We start from the raw sequence: 23,084 nt of genomic DNA, 5'->3' as shown, positions 1-23,084 counted from the left end.
TAAATTATAAACTGTAGGGTTCCCCCCCTTCCCCCCTCCCCCCCCAAAGTTTTAATGATGTAGAAGCCGCATAATAATCTCCCTGTGAACCATAAACATAATAAAAGCTGAGGCCATTTCTAACATAATCTCTATCAGCAAGATGCCAGAGCTTTTCCAGATTTCCTAACGGGTCCCTGCTAATTCCATGCCAAAACTAGCAGTGGATTTCTTCCTTTTAATCTCCCCTAATGCCTTATTCGATTATTGTCACTGCTCTCCGGCCGCGCACCGTCCCTTCAAACCCTAATTCCGGCCCTGGAACGGCCAGAGGAGGCTGAACGGCGGCGGCGGATCCAGGGGACGGGCACGGACACCCCGCACGACCCGCCCGGGCAGGGCAGGGCCGGCCCAGCCCAGCCCCGCGGGCTCCCACAGCCTGACCGGGGCCGGGCTGAGCCAGCGAGGCTCTCCCACAGCCTGACCGGGGCCGGGCTGAGCCAGCGAGGCTCTCCCACAGCCTGACCGGGGCCGGGCTGAGCCACCGGGCTCTCCCACAGCCTGACCGGGGCCGGGCTGAGCCAGCGGGGCTCTCCCACAGCCTGACCGGGGCCGGGCTGAGCCAGCGGGGCTCCCACAGCCTGACCGGGGCCGGGCTGAGCCAGCGGGGCTCCCACAGCCTGACCGGGGCCGGGCTGAGCCAGCGGGGCTCCCACAGCCTGACCCGGGGCTGAGCCAGCGGGGCTCCCACAGCCTGACCGGGGCCGGGGCGAGGATGAGCACCGACACCGGCTCCAGCTGACGGGTCTGAGGACACCTGAGCGTCCCCGCACACACCTGCGGCATGGCTCTGCTGCTGGCCTGGGCATGTGTGGCTGTGAGGTGAGTGACAGCGCTGGGGGTCCCGCGGGGCTCTGCCCTCCCTGCGCTCCCTACGGGACCCGGGCCCGGCACTGACGGGGACTGGCCTCTCCCCATAGCCTGGGCACGGCGCTGGGGGACCAGGGCGACGGGGCGGACCTCTATTCGGAGAACATCACTCGCATCCTCGACAAGTTGTTGGACGGCTACGACAACAGGCTCCGGCCGGGCTTTGGAGGTAGCGGGGCAGCCCCGTGCCCTCGGGGAAGGGCGGGCGGGGAAGGGCGGGCGGCTCGTCCCGCGGCCCTGGCAGGAGGGAGGGAGGCGGTGGGACCCCAAAGCGGCGGCAAAGCCCAAAGTTACCCGAGCCCCGCAACCCCCCCGGCTCCTGCGGGGCGAATCCACCGCCCTCGAACCGCGGGCCCCAGCCCGGCCCCGCTCCGCTCCCAGCCCCTCTCCTGCCCCGCAGGCGCCGTGACTGAGGTCAAGACGGACATCTACGTGACCAGCTTCGGGCCCGTGTCCGACGTGGAGATGGTAAGGGCCCCTGCTCGCCGCCCCTGCTCTGTTTTCCCGGGATTCATTACGGTGGCATCTGAGTTGACCGTCATTAAAGCAGATTACGAGGCTTAATCTCTTTGACAATCTCTAGGGCCCAGCAGAGCAGTTTGGCCGGAGCTGCATACAGCTATTTCCCGGCCGGGGCTGGGCGCGCACAGCCTCAGGTGAGGGCAGAGATGCCTCTTTAACCCTGTGGAGAAGCTGGTGAGCAGCCGTGTGCCAGCCCAGCCTTGCGGAGCGCTGCCTGGGAGGAGGCGGCCGAGGGGGAATGGTGGTTTGCCGACACAGCCGCCCCTGGCCGTGCTGTGCCCCCGAACCCAGGCGGCTGCAGCCTCGGGTGAGCTCTGGCAACCACAGCTGCAGCCCCCCGGAACGTGCTGGGTCGTGGAAATGAGCATGGCATTGCTGTTCTCTTTCTAAAGATTGGCTTGGGCTGCTATTTTTGCCCTTGTGCACTCCTCTAACTCCAGCTCGCCTGAGCCTGAGGCCAGTTTGCAGGCCAGGAGTTGTGGGCTCCAAGTACTACCAGAGTTTTTCTCCTGTTTTTCATCAGTCAGTCTAAGAGAAGGCATAACCTTGCATTCTTAAAACATTTGCCCTTGGCCAGGTTTAGCTCTGTTTCCTAAGCAACTTCTGCAGAGAGCTCTTTTCTGAAGACTTGTGAAAATATTACTAAGAATTCTTGGAAAAAAGTCCCATCGATTAATATTAACTTGACACCATAATGCTACTGTGATGTGACTCAGATCAGTCCTTTGTGACTATCCAAAGGAAGCTGCAGAAGAGTCATCAAGCGTGTATTCTTGTTTCTTTTTGGCAATTAAACATTGGTAGTTTGGTCTTGCACTTTGAAAAGTAGGCATTTGTATTTCCTTAGCCCTCAGTCACTTTGAATGAAATTATTTTCTATGAGAGTACAATGAGGGTTGTTTTTTTTCCTGACTCATGTCAAACTATCTGTTCACTGATTCATCTGTAACTATTCTTCAAATAGTAAGAAAATAGGATATGTTTTCATGGATGACTTTTTTTAGTAACTACTTAATGATAATAGGATTGAGTGTTTAAGCATTAAACGAAATGCCATTGACATGTGTGTTAGGTTGTCTCATGGAGTTACTGTCCCCACAGCCACTTGAGACTGCTGACCCCCATACAGAAGTAAATCCCTATTTATTTTCCATAGGAATACACAATGGATGTCTTCTTTCGTCAGACGTGGACTGATGAGAGGTTGAAGTTTAGTGGCCCAACTGAAATTTTGAGACTGAACAATTTAATGGTCAGTAAAATTTGGACACCAGACACATTTTTTAGAAATGGAAAAAAATCAATTGCTCACAATATGACAACTCCTAACAAACTTTTCAGAATTATGCAGAATGGAACTATTCTTTACACAATGAGGTGAGAGCTTGTTCTTCTGCTTTTGGTTGACCTGTATTTTTGATTCTGTCAGCATTTTCCTACATACTATATTTTTTCATTATCTACAACTGTGTATTCTAGACTGACCATTAATGCTGATTGTCCTATGCGGTTGGTGAACTTCCCAATGGATGGACATGCTTGTCCACTGAAATTTGGAAGCTGTAAGTTCTTTTGTATCTTTCAGTTTGTTAAAGTAGCACATTTGGTCAGAAGGTCAGAAGATCCTAGGATAATACATAGTGACATAGCTGAAATTTAAAGTTATATTTTTATGCTAGAATTTGAATTTTTTTCTCAGACTCAGACCATTCATATGGATAAGGATTTATTCACAGAGGGGTGACTGTTGAAGCATATTTTATTGTTAATTATTCTTACTCTTCTGGTAGTCAAAGCCGGTCCTTCAGCAAATCGTAAAATCTTTGCTACATTTACTGTATTATTTATGATTTTGAAAATATATAGTCTATGGTAATCAATTTTAAACATATTTAGTTGAGCTATGTGGTAATCAATGTGTATGTTTTATAGAAAATTAAGAAGCCAAAGCTAGTTCTTCTCAGGTTCCACCTCAGCTTTTCTTTTATTGTTGTTTTTTAAAAAAATTGTCATTAGTGAGGTTAGGAACTTACTGGAGTAGGATGCATTTTTCTGTGGGCATTTGAGCTACAATAAGCTACAGTTATTCTACTTAATTTTTTAATTGCTTATAAAATACATAATTAGTAATAGTAATTTTCCCCTCTGTTACTCAGATGCTTATCCAAAAAGTGAAATAATTTATACTTGGAAAAAAGGACCATTGCATTCAGTAGAAGTACCACAGGAGTCTTCCAGTCTTCTCCAGTATGACCTCATAGGACAAACAGTATCTAGTGAAACAATTAAATCTAACACAGGTAAGATGGAGCCATGTGGAAACTACTGGTGTTGTGAAACACTTTAATAATAAATTACAAGGGTTTTTTTGGCTTTTTAATATAGAATGAAATTAAGTATCTTTTGCCATTTTAAAAAGTAAAACCCTTGGACAGACTCTAACCGTTGTTTCTTAAAAGACAGCTTTTCAATACAGTTCCATCAAACACAGAATTTTTCATGAGATTCTTAAGAATTCCCATTGCCTCTCCACCCCAGTAGAAACAATACATAAAATTAATACTATTCTGCTCTGTTTCCATAAGGTCACGTTACCTTTTTTTAAGCAGCTTATTTTTATTATGCACTAAGAGGTCTGTGATTTCATCAGAACATATTATGCTGGATTTAAGCCAATAATGTTCACTCACATGTTGCCAAAATAATGCTGACATACTTGTCTCTTAACAGGTGAATATGTAATCATGACAGTTTATTTCCACTTGCAAAGGAAGATGGGCTACTTCATGATACAGATATACACTCCTTGCATTATGACAGTCATTCTTTCTCAGGTGTCTTTCTGGATTAACAAGGAGTCTGTTCCAGCCAGGACGGTTTTTGGTATGCTGCATTAAGGTCTTCGAACAGCTCATCATCACATCCACCATCCATTCATTCATTCCTTTCATTGCTTGTCTGTTTTAGGTGAATATTCACTCCAGCTGCTCTATTTCCATCTGCAGAGGAAAATAGGCTACTATCTCATTCAGACATACATTCCATGCATCATGACTGTAGTCTTGTCTCAAGTTGTGTTTTGGATCAACAAAGAGTCTGTTCCAGCAAGAACCGTAGCTGGTATTTGTGTTTTTCCTTTTGTCATTCATTCCATTCACTGTATTGAATCCATTGTATCAATCAGATGCTGTAATCCAGGGGGGATTAGGAAAGGCAGAGAGTAGGTTTCAGTCATCAAAAGTAAATACTAAAGTGAAACCAAATGATAGTCAATTTGCTTATAAGGGTGAAAAATTCTTGACTCAGAATATTTGATTAGCCGGACTTGTTTGTTACAATTTTTTAATATATTTTTGTAAGTGGGAAGGGACAATTTTAAAGTAAATGGCAGCCTCTTCATTTTTTAAAGAGGATTTTTTTTCCTATGGCTATATTGTCTTGTGAAACCAATATGAGTTAAAGCTGTAAAAGAAAAAAAAAATCACGTGGAATGGAGTTATTATCTGACATGTACCTCATCTAACACTCATTCTGGAGTGCTGTCTTCTCCTTGGCTACAAAAGTATTTAAACAACTAACAAGGGCTTTAGATGGATAAATATCAGTGAGATGAATAATGTCCCTAGCACAGGTTGGAGTCATAATGAGAGAGATGTATCCATACTACATAGCAGAGCCTTTTTTTGTTGTTGTTTCCAGTGGTTTGAATTAATGCTCTCAAAGCTTTGAGTCTCCTGGTCCATCTATATCTGTATCTGTGTGAAGTTTATACTCCAGATATGATGCTACCTGATTTGGCTTCATGTTGCATCTCTGGACTGTAGAGTTACATCCTCTACATTTTGAGTAGAACATACTTGCAGCATAGTGGGCATGGAAGGTAACTGTATATACTTAAAGAGATGTGCAAGTAGGTCTGTAGCCAATTTGCTATAATTATATAAATACCTCAAACAACTGGAATAACAGGTTTTAGGAGTTGTACTGAAGAGTAGCATGGACTTGAGGAAACATTTTATAAAAAGAGCAAAATAAACACCTTTCTGTATTGTGGAAAATAGTGATAGCCTTTAAAAAGAATATTTCAATCCTCATTCCATTCGTATTTCTCCCAGGGCACAGTCTGAATTTGTAGTCCTAACTCGTTCAAAATCCCATGGATTCTGCATACCTTAGTCTATGGAAAAGAGGGCAAATTCCTTATGACAAAAAAAGACTTCTGGTCTTTTTCAGTGAGAAAGAAAACTTTTTAAATGGAGAAGGTTTGAAATACATCATATTGAACATAAAAATACTTGAATTATAAATTTTCACTTTTACTTGTAAGTCCCAAAACTAAGTTTGAGAGAAGGAGAATTAATAGTAGAAGAATAATAATGTGCCTAAACCAGTTTCTCAGCACAGAATAATTTAAGGACTTTGTTTACCTCCAAAATGAATGCCAGTTATCAGATTTCAGTGTTTGCATTATGTAACATATTCTTCAAAACTTACCAAGAAGTGTTCAAAATGTAAAGACAAGGGTAAACAATCGGCAGTTGCACAGTTTACCAACTGTAATTTGGTATTCAGTTTGATGAAGTAGCTTTCCACAGTGCAGAGCATTTCATCAATATTCACTCCACATTGAGAGAATTCTTATCTATATCTGTAATAGAATAGGAAACCTATTCCTAAGTTAAATTCCTGCTGCAGTAAGTTTTTATTCAGACACAGAATATATCAATTTTATTACTAACTAGCACATGGACAGATTCTAATCTAATCACACATCATTTCAAAAAGTTCATTCTGGACCTTTGAAATTGAAATACATCTCAGCATAGTTGTATTCATATTATAAAATGAGTCTGGCAGTTGGGAGAAATAGGGATCCTACATATTTCTATACCATCTCCTATCTGTGTTTCATTAAAATGTGTTAAGTAATGACATTGGGATGTAGTTAACCTTAGACAGCTGGCAAGCCACGTCATGTGAAAGAGTTGCAGAGAAGCTCTGAAAATAATGTCACCCTGTCTGGATGCTGCAATATGCTATGACACTGCATCCTTTCCTCTGAGCATCACTCATAGCATATTGCTTCATCAACTCAACATGGCCATTACAATGTGACATTATAACATCTTTTACTTTGCCACCTACCCTTTCCCAGCTGCAGAGAATAGGACAGGAGGATATTCTCCACCCTACTGTCTTTAAATACCCACAGTTTTTACATTCTAGCAGGCATAATTATAAGTAAATATGAGTCACAGAGGCTTGTATGTAAATGATTGAGTTTGTTCTTGCATTTTTTGCTTGTATCAGGCAGCAGTAGGAAGTAAGCATATTTCTTACATTATTAATGCTGTATACTCCAACACAGAAAGAATAAATTCATGAATTCATGTGAAGAACACCATGGGGCCCATAAGCTACATGACCAGATTTGCTCTGTGAAAATAGATAAGCAGCTCTAGAGAAGTAGCTTTCCTGTTCTTCACTATTTGTAACTATGGGTGCTTTCAAATCAAGATACTCATAAAGAAACTTAAAAAATGTATCCAGTGATTAAAGACAGCAGCTCAGGGGACCAAAGCTTTATTACATGAAATGTTTGGATCAGGCTCCGACTGTTTTTAGTGTAGAATTTGACTGATTTAGTGAGGCTTCTGTAAACCGTGGTGTGTCTTGTACAACAACAGGAGAAAGAGAGGATCACTGTTGGGGAATGACAGTATGTGAATCCAGGTTTCTGCCAAACAGTCCACTTATTAACCTCCCCTCCCCCAAGGAAAACCTCCTTTTGAGGTTGTATTTTGGGCTTCTATTTTATTATAGCCATGTTTATCACAATTCTAAAAAGCTGCACCATGTAGAATTTTGTTATTCTGCCTTTCAGTCTGCTCAATGCATTAAGGAAGTTTTTGCAGACCTTTCAGGTTCTCCAGTTATGAGTTATTTAAGGATACAAAATGCTTAGGACTCTTGTTGGTTAGCTGGGACGTAAGATGACAGCTAAAATCAAAAAAGGTGTTGTGCTTTGGTTTTTTTCATATATATATGAATTTAAGAGTAGCAGGGCTGAAGGAAAGTTCTAATGCCTCCCATTTCCTTTCTTGTTTCCAAGGAATCACCACAGTCCTCACAATGACCACCTTAAGCATCAGCGCTCGCCATTCTCTGCCCAAGGTGTCCTATGCCACCGCCATGGATTGGTTCATTGCCGTGTGCTTTGCCTTTGTCTTCTCTGCACTTATTGAGTTTGCAGCTGTCAACTACTTCACCAATCTCCAGACTCAGAGAGCGATGAGGAAGGCAGCCAGGGCAGCAGCACTGGCAGCAGCACTATCAGCAGCAACTGTACCGGCAGAGGACGAGATTGTCTCGGTAATTGCTTGCTTTTCTGATAATAGGCATCATATAGGAACAGGCAGCTGAAGTAGGGGATGCAAAACAATATTAAAGTGATCTTAACCTGAAACAGATTATGTAACCAGATTGTGTCTGATTATCAAAGACATTGTTCTGATTCCAGAAAACAAAAAATACTTCATTTGTTTGTAGTGCTTATTGAAATTTGTAATATGATTTTCTAGAGACATGTTTATTTGGCAAGATATTTAAGGAAAGCCATTAGACTGTTATCCATGATACTTCTCTCGAGCAATGCTGTAGGCAGTGTGGTCAGGCAGCTGTGGTTCCCCGCGAGTCTGCAGAATTTGTGGGACAGTGTACAATGGAATGAACATGTGCATTGGCCAGATGATTATGAAATCACTGTAGTACAAGGCTACAGACCATAAGCGAGTCATCTGGAAGATGGGTAATTAGCCTTTATGTAAACTTGGCATCTGTTACCTCTATGAAATCTGTGTTGGTGGAAGCTTGGGGGAAGAAAAACATAAATGAAGGATTTTAGTGCATATGAAAGACAGGAAGTCTTTCTAATATCATAAAAACTGTGCCAGAATTGCTTGCAAATTTTGCTCTGTAAATCTCATGCTAAATCGTGAATGTTGTCTCACAACATATGTTAATATATTTATCACTGTGGCCTTCCTGTTTCAAGATCAGTTTTACTACCACCATGATTTCCATTTTTAGAGAAATAACAGAATTTGAATGACATTTTGCAAAACCTCTGAATCTGTAATTGAGTAAGGCAGTCAATCCAAGAGGTGCCCATATCAAGGCAACACCTTTTACCTGCCATATAGTAATTTTTCCACATTCTCTGATAAATAGCAGTTCAAGTTACAACATTTAAGTACTTTTAAACTATTAAAATCCTAATTGATACGTTTTGCTGACTCTTTTTTGGAGTACAAGCTATCAGGAAAAAACCCAAGAAGCTCACCTGGTTTTGTATAGCATGAGGAAAGTGTTGATAGCTACTACATCTTAAGGAGGAACAACAGTTTGGACCTGTCCTTCACACACCGTCTTATTCAAGTTTGAGCTAATCACAAGGAGGTTTCCTGGAAAGGAAAGGAAAAAACAAAAAACACTACTTTTGTTTTCACTTTGTTTCGGAAGTGTCTGCTGAGCAATATGAAAACAGTTAGGCTGGCTCTGTATGTGCTGCTGGTGCATTCACAGCCACTGCCACCCCCCCCCCCCCTCACATTCTCAGTCTCAGAGAAAAAAAGCTGTTCCAAAAAATAATCTTCTGCTTCTGCCCAGATAAGCTAAGAACTTCTTCCTGATGATAGGGCTCCTCCAGATTTACATGGTCTATGAATCACAGCAGACCAAGCTAAGCACCAAATATAAAATTTCTGTTGAACAAATGAATAAAAGATGAAGAAGTTAAAAGATTCAGATTTCTTATCAAGGTCTTCAGCCATAAACAGGCAAAGATCAAACTGAAGACACTACTTCCTGTTTTGTAAATATTTACTTGTTAGGTTTTCCAAGTAAAAACCAGGAAAAAAAGAAATCTAGGAATAAAATCTACATCTAGGAAGCACCCTGCAACAATTTGCTCAAGGAAATTATTTACACCTAACTGACATCATACAGATTTAGAAGAGTAGTAAATTCCACAACATTTAGGTCCCAAAATATACTCAGTCTCTAAAACAGCCCACAATGTTCACAAAACTCTACAGACCTGATCTTGCTCAAAGCAAGACAGTAATTTTCAAGCCCTGTATGTCCACCACTTTTTTCCTCCCAGGATCAGTTCTCTATGAGAACTGCAGTAATAGAGCAAACTCAGTGAGATCATAGAAATGAAGGGTACTTGAAACTGAAGGCAAGATAATGTAGTCAAAAAGGCTTCTGGAAGAATTAGCTATTGGATTTAAGATTCCTTTCCAGAAGGACATTCTGGGAAAAAGGAGTGATTACAGGATAACAGATTTTAGGAAGGTTTCTTTTTTCTTTTTTTTTTTCTTGTGGTAGAGATAAGGGGAAGGAACTTTTGTATGTTGTCACATCAATAGATATGCTGCAGTGAGCGATGTAATTTCATATGAAACAGACCTGAAGTGTCTAATTTGAATACTCTCAGGGTATTTAACACAGGTTGATTGCATGAGTCTATGACCATGTCCTCAGGACTGTCATTCTCACTGAGCCTTGTGCCTCTATAGCTAGGAATTTTATGGGAAATAGGAGTATTCCATTACTGCACCTAAAGCAGTTATTTTTAAGTAAGGCCCATAATACTCAGTTTCTTTCTTAATGTAGATTCAGGAAGTCTTTTCTGAGGTCCCAGTTTACTCTTTGTTTCCCTGTATTCCCCAACTTCTTCCAATTGCTTACCTCTAAATCCTTGCAATGCTTTTCCTTCTGGATTTTTCTCTTTTTTTTTTTTTCTTGATTGCTACTGTGCTCAATTTTTGTTCTTTACCTCTTTGATAATTTATCTTACTCTCCTGCTCTTCTTTTTGTATTTTCTCCTCATTTTCTCTGCCTCTCTTCTAAAAATACTGTTTTCCAAGTCACTAGAAATAAAAGCTTAAGAGAATCCATATCTTATACATTATTTTTAACAGTCTATTTCATTTGATTTTAAAAACATCTTTCTATTCTTTCATACCCTGTACTTTGGGGCCTTTTCTAATCTATGATATTTTTTCTTTTTAACTTCTTTTTACTCTTTTAGATAGCATAGTCAAATTTTCCATCTATTTTGTGATTGTAATATTTTTATGTGCGATTTTTCAATGCATGAGAGTTGTTAGAATTTTAGGCATAGGAGGAAGATTAGCAAACTGTGTCAAAAATGCTGTCTTTTGCATTTTTAAAAGTCAGCTGATATTTTTACATGAGGACTTAAAGGTTTACTTAGTTTCAGAGAGGCCATTTCTAAAATGAAGTCAAATGTACTTCAGAATGCCAGTGGAACTCTGCTACCAGGAGCAACATTAACACACAGACTATATATTTTTAATGATCTATTATTTTAACTTGCCTGAAGAAGGGGTAAAGGAAATCGTGGTGGGAATAATCTTAGGATGGTTGAACTAGTACTTTCTGTATGACAGGTAGACTCAGTACCACATAAGAAGCCCAGGGAGTTTGGCATAAATGAAAATAGAAAAGAGTTACAAAATAGCCAGTTAGAAACTGTTCCTGCTTGAATGAGGGCCTAGAATCAAGATAAAAGGATATACAGAATTTTTTTTTAATTCCAGATTAAATGCTTCTTGAAAAAAAAAAAGTGAAAAAAATTAAAATATTTTCAAGCAACCTCCTTTCCCCTTCAATCTAGTTAATTTTATTTAGTTTTGCTTTATCCAAATAAACTGAAGTCTCTCACGCAGGTTTTTATAATGTAGCCAAAAAACCTGTACATTCAGGAGAGAAATATGTCAGAAGACCAAATTCTGCTCTGCTGTAGAATGAAAGTAGGAGAAAATGCTGCAGCCAGTGAGCTGTGGTGGGTTCAGTGAGAGAGATGCGGCTGTGTCTGTGTGCTCAGCAGAGAGCTGAGAGCCCACCAGGTCTGGGCTGGCTCCAGGAAAGCCTCTTCATTTACCTCAGTTAACTGAGAGCACGATTTGGCTTGCTCTCTTCATCAGCTGCAGGCAATCCCTGTGTGAAATACAAAACTCTGGGTGTTCCACTGCAGAGCACGATGGCAACAAGCTGAGTGTTCATCTGGACCCTGACACAAACCTGCTCTTACTCATGTGGTGGCCAGGCTGGTTTGAGCATATACCAGTCAATACCAGACCTCTTGTACATACACATATAAAACCATGATGACATTTAGCTTTTAAATCCATTTCAAATGTATATTTTCTCTTTATCAGTTGCATTGTTTCCTCTTGATGTTTTTCTTTTCCTAGAGAGATATCAGTCCTGGAAGTTGCAGGGGAGAGGAATTAATGACACTGTGTGGAGCACACCATTTGCAGTAATGCTTGGTGGGATGGTCAGCAAGTAATAAGCCCATGGATCAAAAGACATCCTTTCCATGTGAGAGGCTACATGTAAAAGACAAAAGATAACCACCCTGTAACAGCTTGATGACAGTTATGTTCTAAAAGACCTCATGTTATAACAGGAATCAGCACAGAGCAGTGAAATACCTCTGGGAGAGCTTCCTTCTCCCTCCAGCCTTGTGTTTCAAAACAACACGGCTTGGGCAGGAAATTCTTATTTCTTATTCTCTTTAACAACCCTGGCCAACTGCAGAGCAGCCATATGTCACTGGTATAGAGGATTTAGTTTCCTATAATTATGTCAGAATATATTGAGTATGTTTAATGAGTATCCTGGTGTAGCAGAGTACTTCTATGGATCATCAACCATTCTTTAGGTATCATCCTAAAAACAGCTACATGCTTTAAGGTCTTGACTAAGAACATTGAGGCCAGCATTTTTTTTTTTTTGCAGGAGAGTAGCGAGGACAAAATAAAGTAAATTTAATTATAGGGAAAAAACATATGGACAGACACTGATAGATCTAAGAGCCAAATGTGGCTTTGAAAATTTAAATCTGTTTAATGTAAAAACATGTTTTGACAGCAGAGAGGCTCTGTGCCAATTATATGTTTTTTCTGGCATGCTACAAATAAATGTTAGGAAGAAACTCTACCATAGCACATTCCCATTGAAAAGAGAATTACCAGAATTCCAGTCTCTGCTCTCCTTACTGCATATCTGGTTTATATGACAGCAGTTTTTATACAATGGGCATTGGGTATTTTTCAGTTATGCTTCCTGCCTATATAGATCTTTAGATTTTTCCCTGCAAAATAAAATAGCTTTGAAGTATTAAGGCAGCAGCCTCTCCCCTTATTCATCTTCACCTGATGTTTAGGCTGTATTCTGAGAGAAGTGAATTTCAGTTCCTGGAGGTTAGGAAAGGATTTGAACATGGTTTTCCCATGCTCCAAGTGAGTAATTTAACCCAAGTGATTTAATCCTTTTACTAGGGTAAAAAATACTGAAAACCAGTCTGCATGTTTTTCCTCAGTGTTTCTAGCAAATGTAACTTAAAAGAGATGCCTAAAGCTAGGGCTGTTAATGACTTCTAAACTATATTCATCTTTTGATTATGCAGGATACTGTCTATATCTATAAACAATACATATTATTTGCAATAGACTTTTTTTAAATTTAGATCCCACAGGTGAGACATTAAAAGAAGCATCCAGATGAGGGTTTATGATGAATCTCTGCCATGAGATGGATACTGAAACTGCCCAGGACTGTGTTGAATGAGGTTCCTTAGTACATGGCCAAAAGTTGGTGTTGCATACTGTAAAGAACTTTCCTGCTGGAAGATGCTGCATTATGGATTGTCGAATAGCTAAGGAAAGTTTTACAGATCACACAGGTGGATGCAGAGGCTAAAGCATGTTTACCTCCCCCTTTGGGAGATAGTCACTAGCATGTGCTGTTAGGTCTGTAATGGTTGAAATTACTCAAACTGTATTGACTAATGAGCAGAGGCAAAAAATGTTATATATTTAATTAGGCATTCTTCCTTTTACAGACACTGAGTTCTGGTTCTAGGTTGGTTTGCGTCTGTGTGTTTTGATATAAGGAAAGTTCAGTGTCTTTAATCAAATGAATTATGAATAAAAGAAGAAATAACACATTATTTTTATCTAAACTTTTAGAGTTTATCCTCATGAACCTCTTTTTTACTGCATTGCTAACAGGAAAAAGATGTGAGTAAAAGAGAAATAAGGAAGGACATACAGACATTCATTTGTTTAAAGTTAGCCAGTATCTGGGTTGCATATATAAGGGACTCATGTTACTGTCAGATCATAAACTAAACTGATAGTGAGAATATGCATTTGCAGTACAAAGCAGCAGAGAAGAGAACTCTACAAATATGAATTACAGAAATCTCTTGAGGGAAAGAAACATAAGAACAAAGTGCATTCATAAATCACAGTTAGCATGCACCAAAAGAATCAGAAAGAGCAGACAAAGAATTCTGTTTACTCCAAGGTTATGTATGATGTATTTTTTTAGATCTGGAAGGCAAGAAATTAGGTGAAAGCTTCCTGAGATGTTCTGAGTATAAGCAAATTCTAGTGATATTGAGGAGAGTTGTGAGAGAGCAGAGCTTTATAGGCAGGATGAGAGTGCTTTGTGAGCATTCCAGGGGATGAGATAGCTTGGTTGCAAAAGCTTAATAAGAAGGCAGAGTGCACCTTACAGGCCGTCTACCAGTGTCTGTCTAGTCCAGTGGGATGGTGTCTCACATTAAACAATGAACTGGCAATCTGCTCTGTGTCACTGCCTGCTCATACAGAGTTGCAAGTTTAATTGCCTGATGGACTAATATTCCACATGAGTGCAAGAGTACTCTGAATCAAGGTTCAGTAACTTAAGAAAATCCATTATTTCCTTATGACACAGTGTGCTGTGCCTCAGGCTTCTTGTTCTTGCTACTTGTAAAACAGTCCTTACTCGAGCCATTGGCTCTGTGAGCTATGCAAAATAGGCTGTTCATTTCCACTTCCTCTCTGTTTTTGTTAACATTTCATGATGTTATTGTGTGTAATCTTTGTCAAAAGGAGAAGCTAAATCTAGATATAGTAGATAAATTACTGTAGCTGCTGTTCAGAACAAGTGAAATAAGAAAATATATGGTCTCCTCACTGCCTCCTCTTCTTGGTTTAGCAGTGAATTCCAATGAAAAATATGAGTTGTGGTTCTGGGGCAGCAGTCTTGTCTACAAACAACTCCCATACTGAGAAACATCCTCATTACACATCTGAGATAAATTTGGACTTAGAATTCCTTATTCTGAGTAGGGATTTAGGAGAAAATGGACTTGACTCTGAGTTTGCTGTTATGGGGACACAGGACTATTAAAGACAGTGTAAAGAACTGCTCAGGGTTTTTTTTTGAAATGAAATCACATTGAGATAATACTCGTACTTTAGCAATCCTCCTATAGGAATGATATTTTATAAAAATAAATAAAATAATGACTAGGATTACTCTTTTCCAAGTGCCTATTCAAATGATCACAAAGATTTTATTACCTCTACGTTCGAAATATGTTCAGCGCTAAACATCATCCAAAGATCATACACTACATCTGTTTGACTTGCTATTAACTCCATCACCACAGCACTGTAGCAGCACTGTAGTTCCTGATTCATGCTTGAATATTCCAGAGTAGAATTTGACCGACCTTGTACCAGAATATTGTAGATAAAAAGGGCTCAGATTCACCTTAACACTTGTGTTTTTAGGAGCCACATAGTCTTCACAAAAGGCCAAGTTATTCTGCAGTAAACTGAAAAACAAGCTACCTCAGAACTTGTACAGTTCTGTTGAAAGCAGGGCATGCAGACAAAATGGAATAGAACTGGAGTGAAAGCAGGAAGACAGGCTCAGCCAGCCAGTCTGTTTATAGAGTGGGATTATTATTATGATTAGTGCAAGTGGACATGGATAACCCTCTTTCTGTTTCTGTGACACATCTGTAGATCATCCTCCATTTAAATCTGTCTGTTGCTTGCTGTGTTACTGGAAAAAACAAAAGTAAACATCTGTGTTCCAGATAGGCACAGGGCAGGAATGCTGTTCAATACCCATTCATAACGTGACACTGTCATTTAATGTATAGAGGGCAAATCGGAAGTGGTGATTGGTTGTAGGGGAAGAAAAAGGGCAATAGGTGAGGGAAATACATACAGAAAAAGTACCTTTTTCCTTTTGAAGTAAGATTATGTTCTCTTCACCTTTTATTTAGGCTAAAATCAGCTATGAGGAATCCATCTCTCCCTAATTTTTGTTGGATACCATTCATTCATGAATAGAACTTGGCATCCTGTTGTGGAAATGTCACTTGTTCCTATTCTCTGACAGTAACAATGACTTCTGGAAGGATAATTCCTGTTACAACTATTTTAAGTCACTCAGGAGACACCAGTTTTGCTAGGTTAGCCTGTTATCTAGAAATTGTGGCCCAAGAACAAGAGTGGGCAATGTATTTCAGAAAATGCTTCTTTTCCTTTTAGTGACTCAGTCATTTATCTGATTGACTAAAATCTGTTCCCATGCTTAGAAATCCTGCAAGATAAATCCCAAAAATGCTGACAGCAGGCTACATTTAAGTGAATGGTTGTCATCAAATTACTCCCAATGAATGACTTTGGAAATTGCCTATCTAAAAGCATTTTTCTACCTTAAAATCATCCCAGTGTTAGTCTTCCATTTTACTATAGATGTATGTGCTGTTATATTGGCAGTTATTTACATTTTCCAAGGCTTCCCTCATCTGCTTCAGTCATTTGGTCATCTTGTTCTGCTGATCAAAAAAAGCTTTGTATTCAAATCCAAGAATATCTTGTGTATGTTGTGTGATTTTGTGCACAAGATTTTTCATCAATAATCTAGGAAATGAGTTTTAAAATGTTAGGCTCAAGCTTCATATTAACAGAACACTACAGTACTTAGTCTGAAAACAAACAACAAACAAACAAAATCACTCTCAGCATCCTTCAGATGAATCTTAGAGCTGCTGCCATCCATCCACTAATGGCCATTGTGGGCTGTGGCAGTAGCAGCAAGGTTTTTGAATATTTCCTATTTGACACTACTGCAAGAGTGGGTAATCGATACCCATTAGCTCCTGTGATAGATCCTGTCCCTAAGTCATTTCTGGAAGGAGGAACTCCACTGTTGTGAAAGTAAAATAATGGCAACATGGCCCCGAATAAAACAGACGTACAAAATGAATATACATGTTAGTCTAGTAACTAAGAGGTAAGCTCTACATGTCCCTGAGTTCTGGCTGAGTTTTCATAAGAGTTTTAATACAGCTTTCTGAAGATTAATTGGACCTGGCTGTGAATACTGCACAAAATATGGGAGTAATTTTGTTCCATTTCACCATAAATGAAAATAAAAATGGTCTCATTACAGTTAAGTATATTTGTCTTCGGCTGTATGCGTGGAAGTGCTGTGGGAATTATGATATATATTTAAAAATGAAATTTTATCCTAGGAAAAACAAGAGGACAATTTAGCATTCATGTCTTCAGCAGCTGTAAAGTTAGTCCATTGTCTTTTGTGCAGCAGTTTTACAGTTTTGCATGGCTGCTTGACTCTATTCAGTGTTTACCAAACTCATCAATGGGTTCAGCCAGGGGAGACTGCACCTGAGCTAGCCTATATTGCTGTTTTGTTTAGTCTTGATCCATATCTACAGGAACTTCAGTCATACCAGTCTACTGCAATTTAGATACACCTTCTTTTCCTTTTAGCTCCATCTTTTCTCTCTTGGAGCTTCCACTTATCACAATATTAAAAATATGAAAAGCACATGTCCTTTCAGGCCTTTACAACAAAGGTTTAGGCCATAAACATATATATCCTTCTGTATAGATTCATTACTTTTGTTATTTTTTGAGATTGCACTGTAGGAGAGAAGCAACAATAAAAGCAGAAGTTTAAGTTAAAAGGTGGAAAGAAGTCTAAAGATCACAAAACCTAAGACCATATTCAAGTATCACCTTTTTTTTTTTCCCTCTTTTTTCTTTCACAGCATTCTGACTCCAACTCTAACCTGAAGAAGCGAGTAAACTCCATAACATCTCAGGCAGAGCAGTCTCCTGAACCCAGCATAATATCAAATACTGCATCCCAGTGTCAGCCACTCTCTGTTCCTCCACCAGCCCCTCCACAACCACCAGCTATTGGAGGTGCCAGTAAAATCGACCAGTATTCCAGGATCCTCTTTCCAGTGGCATTTGCAGGATTCAACCTGGTGTACTGGGTTGTTTATCTTTCAAAAGACACTATGGAAGTGAGTAGTAAATTTTCTGAATACTCGTTTATAATACATAATATGTTTACTTGGCCAGCATTATTTCAATTGTTCATTTGGTGTTGCAACTCAGTTCATCAGTCCTTTCTGAGTAATACTAGAATGTTTTCTCAAAAAAGTCAGCTGTAGCACTCAGTAAAATGGAGAAGGGCTTTTTGAGGAGGGGAAATGAAAACACTTCTCTCTAACCCATGCTGGACTGAACAGAAAATGCTCTGTAAGACAGCATAGGATGTCATTCTCAGCAAACAAACTGATCTTAAATCTTTTATTTCTTAACCTGTTGTAAGGAATGGTAGAAATATCTGTTGAAACAATGAAGTGAAAGAGATAAGAACTTTAATATCCTAAGGTTTTCTCAGTGAGCTAGTACCAAAAGTTTCCCCAAAAGGTTTGTTATATAGTATAAAGGATTAATAACTGCAGTATAAAGTTTGCGAATCAAGAATCCCTATTTTTGTACATTTCAATACATTTTTCCTGGTTGGTTTTTTTTTTTTTATATACTTGTACTGTCTTATGCAGATAAAGCTGAAAAATCTTTGTTTAAGTTTGTTTGAATCAGGCAGAGCATGATTGCATCTTTAGATATCCATGGGGTCCAGAAGAGACATGTGCCCTGCAAATTGAGCATGTCTAGAATAATCAGTCAGTAATCAGTCATTAAGCTTTAAGTTTTTAATGCTTTAAATCTCTATTTTGCCCCCTTTTTTGCCTAAATAAAGCTAATGGGGTCCTATTTCCTTGGTAAAAAATATATTCATTTGCCTCGTTGCTATAGGGTTCTGGATCTCAGTGTACATTACAGTCAATATGATTGTTATATTTAGTTTATTTAGGACAGCTAGAGAGATAATGGTGGTATTTAGATAGCACCAAAAACTCCCTACATCAATAAAAACAGAATCTAGAAATCTGGTATGAGTAGGGATCAGGCTGTAACCTTATTTCCTAGATTAAGGGTAAAGCAGGCTGAGGGAAATCTTGTGGGCAGCCAAGAGATGTTGCAATTTAAAGGAAACAAGACAGTGCTGATCAGCTGATTGGTGGCACCTTACTCTGCTGGAAGGCAGACTCTCATTTTTGCTATCTGTATGATATAGAAAATGCTGTCTCTCAGAGATGGAGTGTGCTGCCAAGCAGCTTCTGTGGAATTGTGAGGGCAGGAAGGTAGGAGACAGTGTCTCTTACAAATGTTCCTGCAGATGTCTCTCAAGAGGTCACAGCTGCCAACTCCTGGCCACTCCAACCCAGCCCAGTGCTAAATTTAGCATTTGTGCCAGAGTTACTGATCCTGCTGTTAAAATATTGATTATGTGTGCAAATTACTTATCTCAGCCAGAGAAGGGAGTTACTGAAAAAGTTCATGTCTGATCATGACAGCTTCTGTTTAGAGGCCACTCCTCAGCTTGAGTAGCTTGCCAGGACTCCAGTGATTTCATTAAACCATTCACATTTTGGATCTAGAAATATTTGGAACATACTTGCCATTTCCCTTTGTAGTGATGAAATATTTACACTAAACCTTGAATATTAATAATAACATTAGAACCAGGCTTTTAAAATACTCCAAAGTCTAGGACTAAGTGCTGACTATAAATATTTTTAAATGCTACTGTGCAAGCTCACAAACATGCTCAGAAGCTCAGAAATTATGTTCTGGAGTAGCATTACAGAATAACAGAAACCCAGCAGCAAGACTTAGAAAAGAGAACAGTATTGACAGCTGGGGTGTTTTGAATTATGAAGAATATTAACAATTACGTAAATTTTGACCAAGCGCTTCTTCCTAAATTACATTTCCCCATTTGTATATTCAGTTATAACAAATAATAATTGTGGTACACACTGCTAGGTTTCTAATTCAAATGTTGTGTCACTAGTTGTTACTTCCAACAACCAGGATTCTTTTTGCTTTAAAAATATATTAAAAATATCTAATTTTTCATTTCAAAGAGAGGAAATGCAAGACTTAGTGGAATAAAGCATGTCATGCTTCGAGGGCAGTTAAACTTAATCTTTGGCTCCCCCAGGCCCAATAGATTTAATATTGTTACATTATTACTCAGCTTATTCAATTTAAAAAGGTGTATTTTGTGCATTATTTCAGTTATATTAGCTTTCTTAAGTTACTTTTTTGAGTTCATGGAACTTTTGTTTAAAAACAGAAAGAGGAAAAAAATATAATTAATTAATTGAAGTAAACAAAATTCCAGTGCACCAGTTCTTGTAATGCAGCTTTCTAGGATTTTTATTTTAGTGCAGTTTGGAGTGCAGAACATCAGTCACCATTTCATGGGCTTAAACTGAACAGCCAGCTGCTGTCTGTGGAGGCACACAGAGAATAAATCAGGAATTTCATAAACCTCTTTATAAAAGCAGGTTATTAGCACTGGAATCAAAGGTCATTTTCAACTATCATTATTTTCCTCCTTTGGCTTTGAAGGAAGAGCAAGAACAGTTTTTACTTCATGTTCTGGATCCAGAGCCTCAGGTGGAATGAGCAGCGTTGTTACTGTAATGACACAGAGTTGCATGAAATGAGCTCTTTTCTAAGCTGTTTGGTACTAGTTCAGTACAGTACTAAGCAATTTTCTTATGGCTTAATAATGGACCATATGTTACAGAAATAAAGAAGTCATTTTTGTGTATTGCATCTCATAAGATTTACGAGAACTTTGGGATCTATACTTTTCAAAGTGCTCCTTGGATAACTTTTTCTTCCCCCTCCATTCAATAATTGATCTTGAATCACATTTTCTCTTACTATACATGTAAACTAAGAATTCGTAAATTACACAGACATTTTTTGATTTGGAAGTTTGTATAAAGAAGAAGGTGTTTTTAATAAAATGCATGCCTTTAAACATTCGAATATTATCATCATAGATTGGTTTGGATTGGAGGAGAGCTTGAAAATTGTAGAATTCCACACCCCTCCTATGGCAGGGACACTTTCCACTAGAGCAGGTTGCTCCAAGTCCAGTACAATCTGATCCTGAAAACTTCAGGGGTGGAACATCCACAGCTTCTCTGAGTAACTTGTGTCACTCTCCACCCTCACAGGGAGGGGCAACCAGGACTGGACAGACAACGAAAGTGTCTTAGACTGAGCTCTGTATTTATACCCCCGTACATACTGCGCCAAGTCAAGCTTTGCAAACCAGGAAGCCTCGTAGCAAACTTTCATTGCAAGATTAATATTTTTTTATAGTTGAAATCAAAACAACATCATTCTCTGAAGAAAAAAAAAAAGAAAAAAAAAAAGAAAAAAAAAAAAAGAAAAAAAAGAAAAAAGAAAAAAAAAATCCTGGTTAAAATTAAGTAGTTCAGCTGAATTCTTTTTATACATGGATTGGAATAACAGTCATCTTCTGGTCTTAATATTTAAATAAAGGGTTCAATTCTCCATTGGAGCAAGTGGGAAAACATTCTTATTCAGTAACAGCCATCCACTGTGCAACTGGATACATAAGATATTTCAGTGTGAATGGGTTTGCACTGGGGAGTAGCAATAGCACTGCAGAACAAAAATTATATTAGTCAAAACAAAGAAATTAAACTAGTGAAGTTCTCTGTCTGCATTTTGTTAGACTGTGTATTGGTAGAACCTAATATAACCAAAGGACTACAAAATATATAAAATAACAGATGCGAGATTTTAGACCACAGAAAATGCTGTAAGATACTTGTGAGATCAGCCCCATTTTCTCTCAAAAAGTTTTATAAGTTAGTGCTGACTGGTGCTAACTATAGTGATATCCCTGTGCTATTTATACTATGAAAAAAAAAAAAAAAAAAGGAGCAGAGTTACTCTAAGAGGACTTACTCCCTCTCTGTGTAAGCTCAATTAAATTAGGTGGAAGGTTTTAAGATGTGGCATCCCCAAGATTATAAGTGGGGGATGGAACAGGCACATTTTTCTGGTTCATGTTCTTCTGTAGGGCACAGTAATATCTGCCATCCACAAGAAGCTCTGTACAGGAACAAACAAGACACATTTGTTTAAATTAGACAAATAGAAAACTTCTCAAGAGAAGAGCAGAACTTTATGACAAATGAGGAAAAAAATATTCTAGATTTTTATTATGGCATACAGCATATTTTGGCTTTTTTTTTTTTTTTCTTTTAAATCTTCCTAAGTCCTTGAGCTGAATACTAATTTATGGCAGTGACCTTGGCAGGTGAATTGCACACTTAGTTTATTTTAAAAATTGCTTGATTTAGAATTCAAAGAGTCTCCTTTTAAAGAGCTGCTAATACTATCTTTGCCATATAACTCACAGTGCTTATGCCACTACCACATCATCTTATGCATCTTATTTCTAAATTTATCTGTCTTAATTTTTATATTTAACATTATATTACAGTTTCTCATGTAATAAGACATGGAATGATGGTGTGAATCAAACTAGATAAGGAGATGATGTTAAAATTTTGATGATAAATTCAGAAAAAGAGGCAGAGGCCAGCTTTTATGTTTGGGAGCACAGGAAGATACAAAGTCACTGAATGGACCAAAGTTGCTGAGTCCTGGATATTACTTGGATGCAGAGAACATAGCAGGATGGCAGAAGAGTTACATAATAAGTCAAGGATGCTGATGATGTCAGGTGGGAAGGAAAAAGAATAGAGAAAGGAACAAGAGCAGGAAAAGTATTTAGCCTCAGTACATTGATATTATAAAGCTTTTAGTGCATATCATTACATAATTTTTCAGTTTAAACATTGGAAAAATACAGTTTAGGAGGAACAGTCACTGCCATACATACTTAACAACAGCTTCCATGATCCAGGTAATGAGCATCGAATTCTAAGAGGATTCTCCTTCTAGTGCAGTTCTATTTTGAGTCTGCTGAGAGAGTTAGAAATCACGTGGGTTTGTTGGGTAGCTCAGTTGTTGATAACAATGGTTAACAACTCCCAGCTTAAACTTCTCTAAACTTTTCTTCCAGTTTTTTGAACCTTCAGCAATGCCTTTTCGAAATGACCCTCAGTCCAACTGAAGAACAGCTCAAGATTTCAAGGAAATCACTGAAGGTCACAGGATTGGAGAGACTTCAAAGGATTTGTCTGTCCACAGGTGCTCTCAGTTTTCAGGCAGGGAATATTTATATTGGACATTACCTGGATGCAAACTCTGGACAAATAAGAGCTGCAAACTGCTAATTTTTTTAAGATTTCTTACAATGATTGTACTACAAAAGTTCTTGTTAAATTATTTGTTTAATTGTCAAAGGAAAGAATGTTCACTTGTTCTAAATCATTTATAAACAATTGAATGTTTTTAATTTATATGAAACATCAATAAAAGGGTTTGGGTTTTTTTAATAGAATAAGGATTACTAAGCTCAGCTGTTTCTGAAATGGTAGAACTTGGCATAGTTTCATTGAAAATTCAGGA

The 23,084-nt window shown here is 38.9% G+C and overlaps 1 protein-coding gene across 1 annotated transcript; it reads left to right on the top strand.

Moving 5' to 3' along the window:
- Window positions 1-780: 780 nt before the first annotated feature.
- GABRA6 (gamma-aminobutyric acid type A receptor subunit alpha6) lies at window positions 781-22,686 on the top strand (the record flags this gene model as incomplete). The annotated part of the gene is made up of 10 exons (XM_083871412.1): window positions 781-861; window positions 960-1,078; window positions 1,310-1,377; window positions 2,588-2,808; window positions 2,911-2,993; window positions 3,588-3,731; window positions 4,162-4,314; window positions 7,544-7,803; window positions 17,399-17,659; window positions 22,636-22,686. Exons 1-10 carry the CDS (start codon window positions 824-826, stop codon window positions 22,684-22,686), a joined length of 1,398 nt encoding a protein of 465 aa, XP_083727538.1. The 5' UTR covers window positions 781-823.
- Between the last annotated feature and the right edge of the window lie 398 nt (window positions 22,687-23,084).

This window comes from Zosterops lateralis (genome assembly GCF_965231275.1).
Source record: "Zosterops lateralis genome assembly, chromosome: 14".
Classification (NCBI taxonomy): domain Eukaryota; kingdom Metazoa; phylum Chordata; class Aves; order Passeriformes; family Zosteropidae; genus Zosterops; species Zosterops lateralis.
Note: the sequence above shows the minus strand (reverse complement) of the source record. Positions and strands in the feature narration are given on the sequence as shown.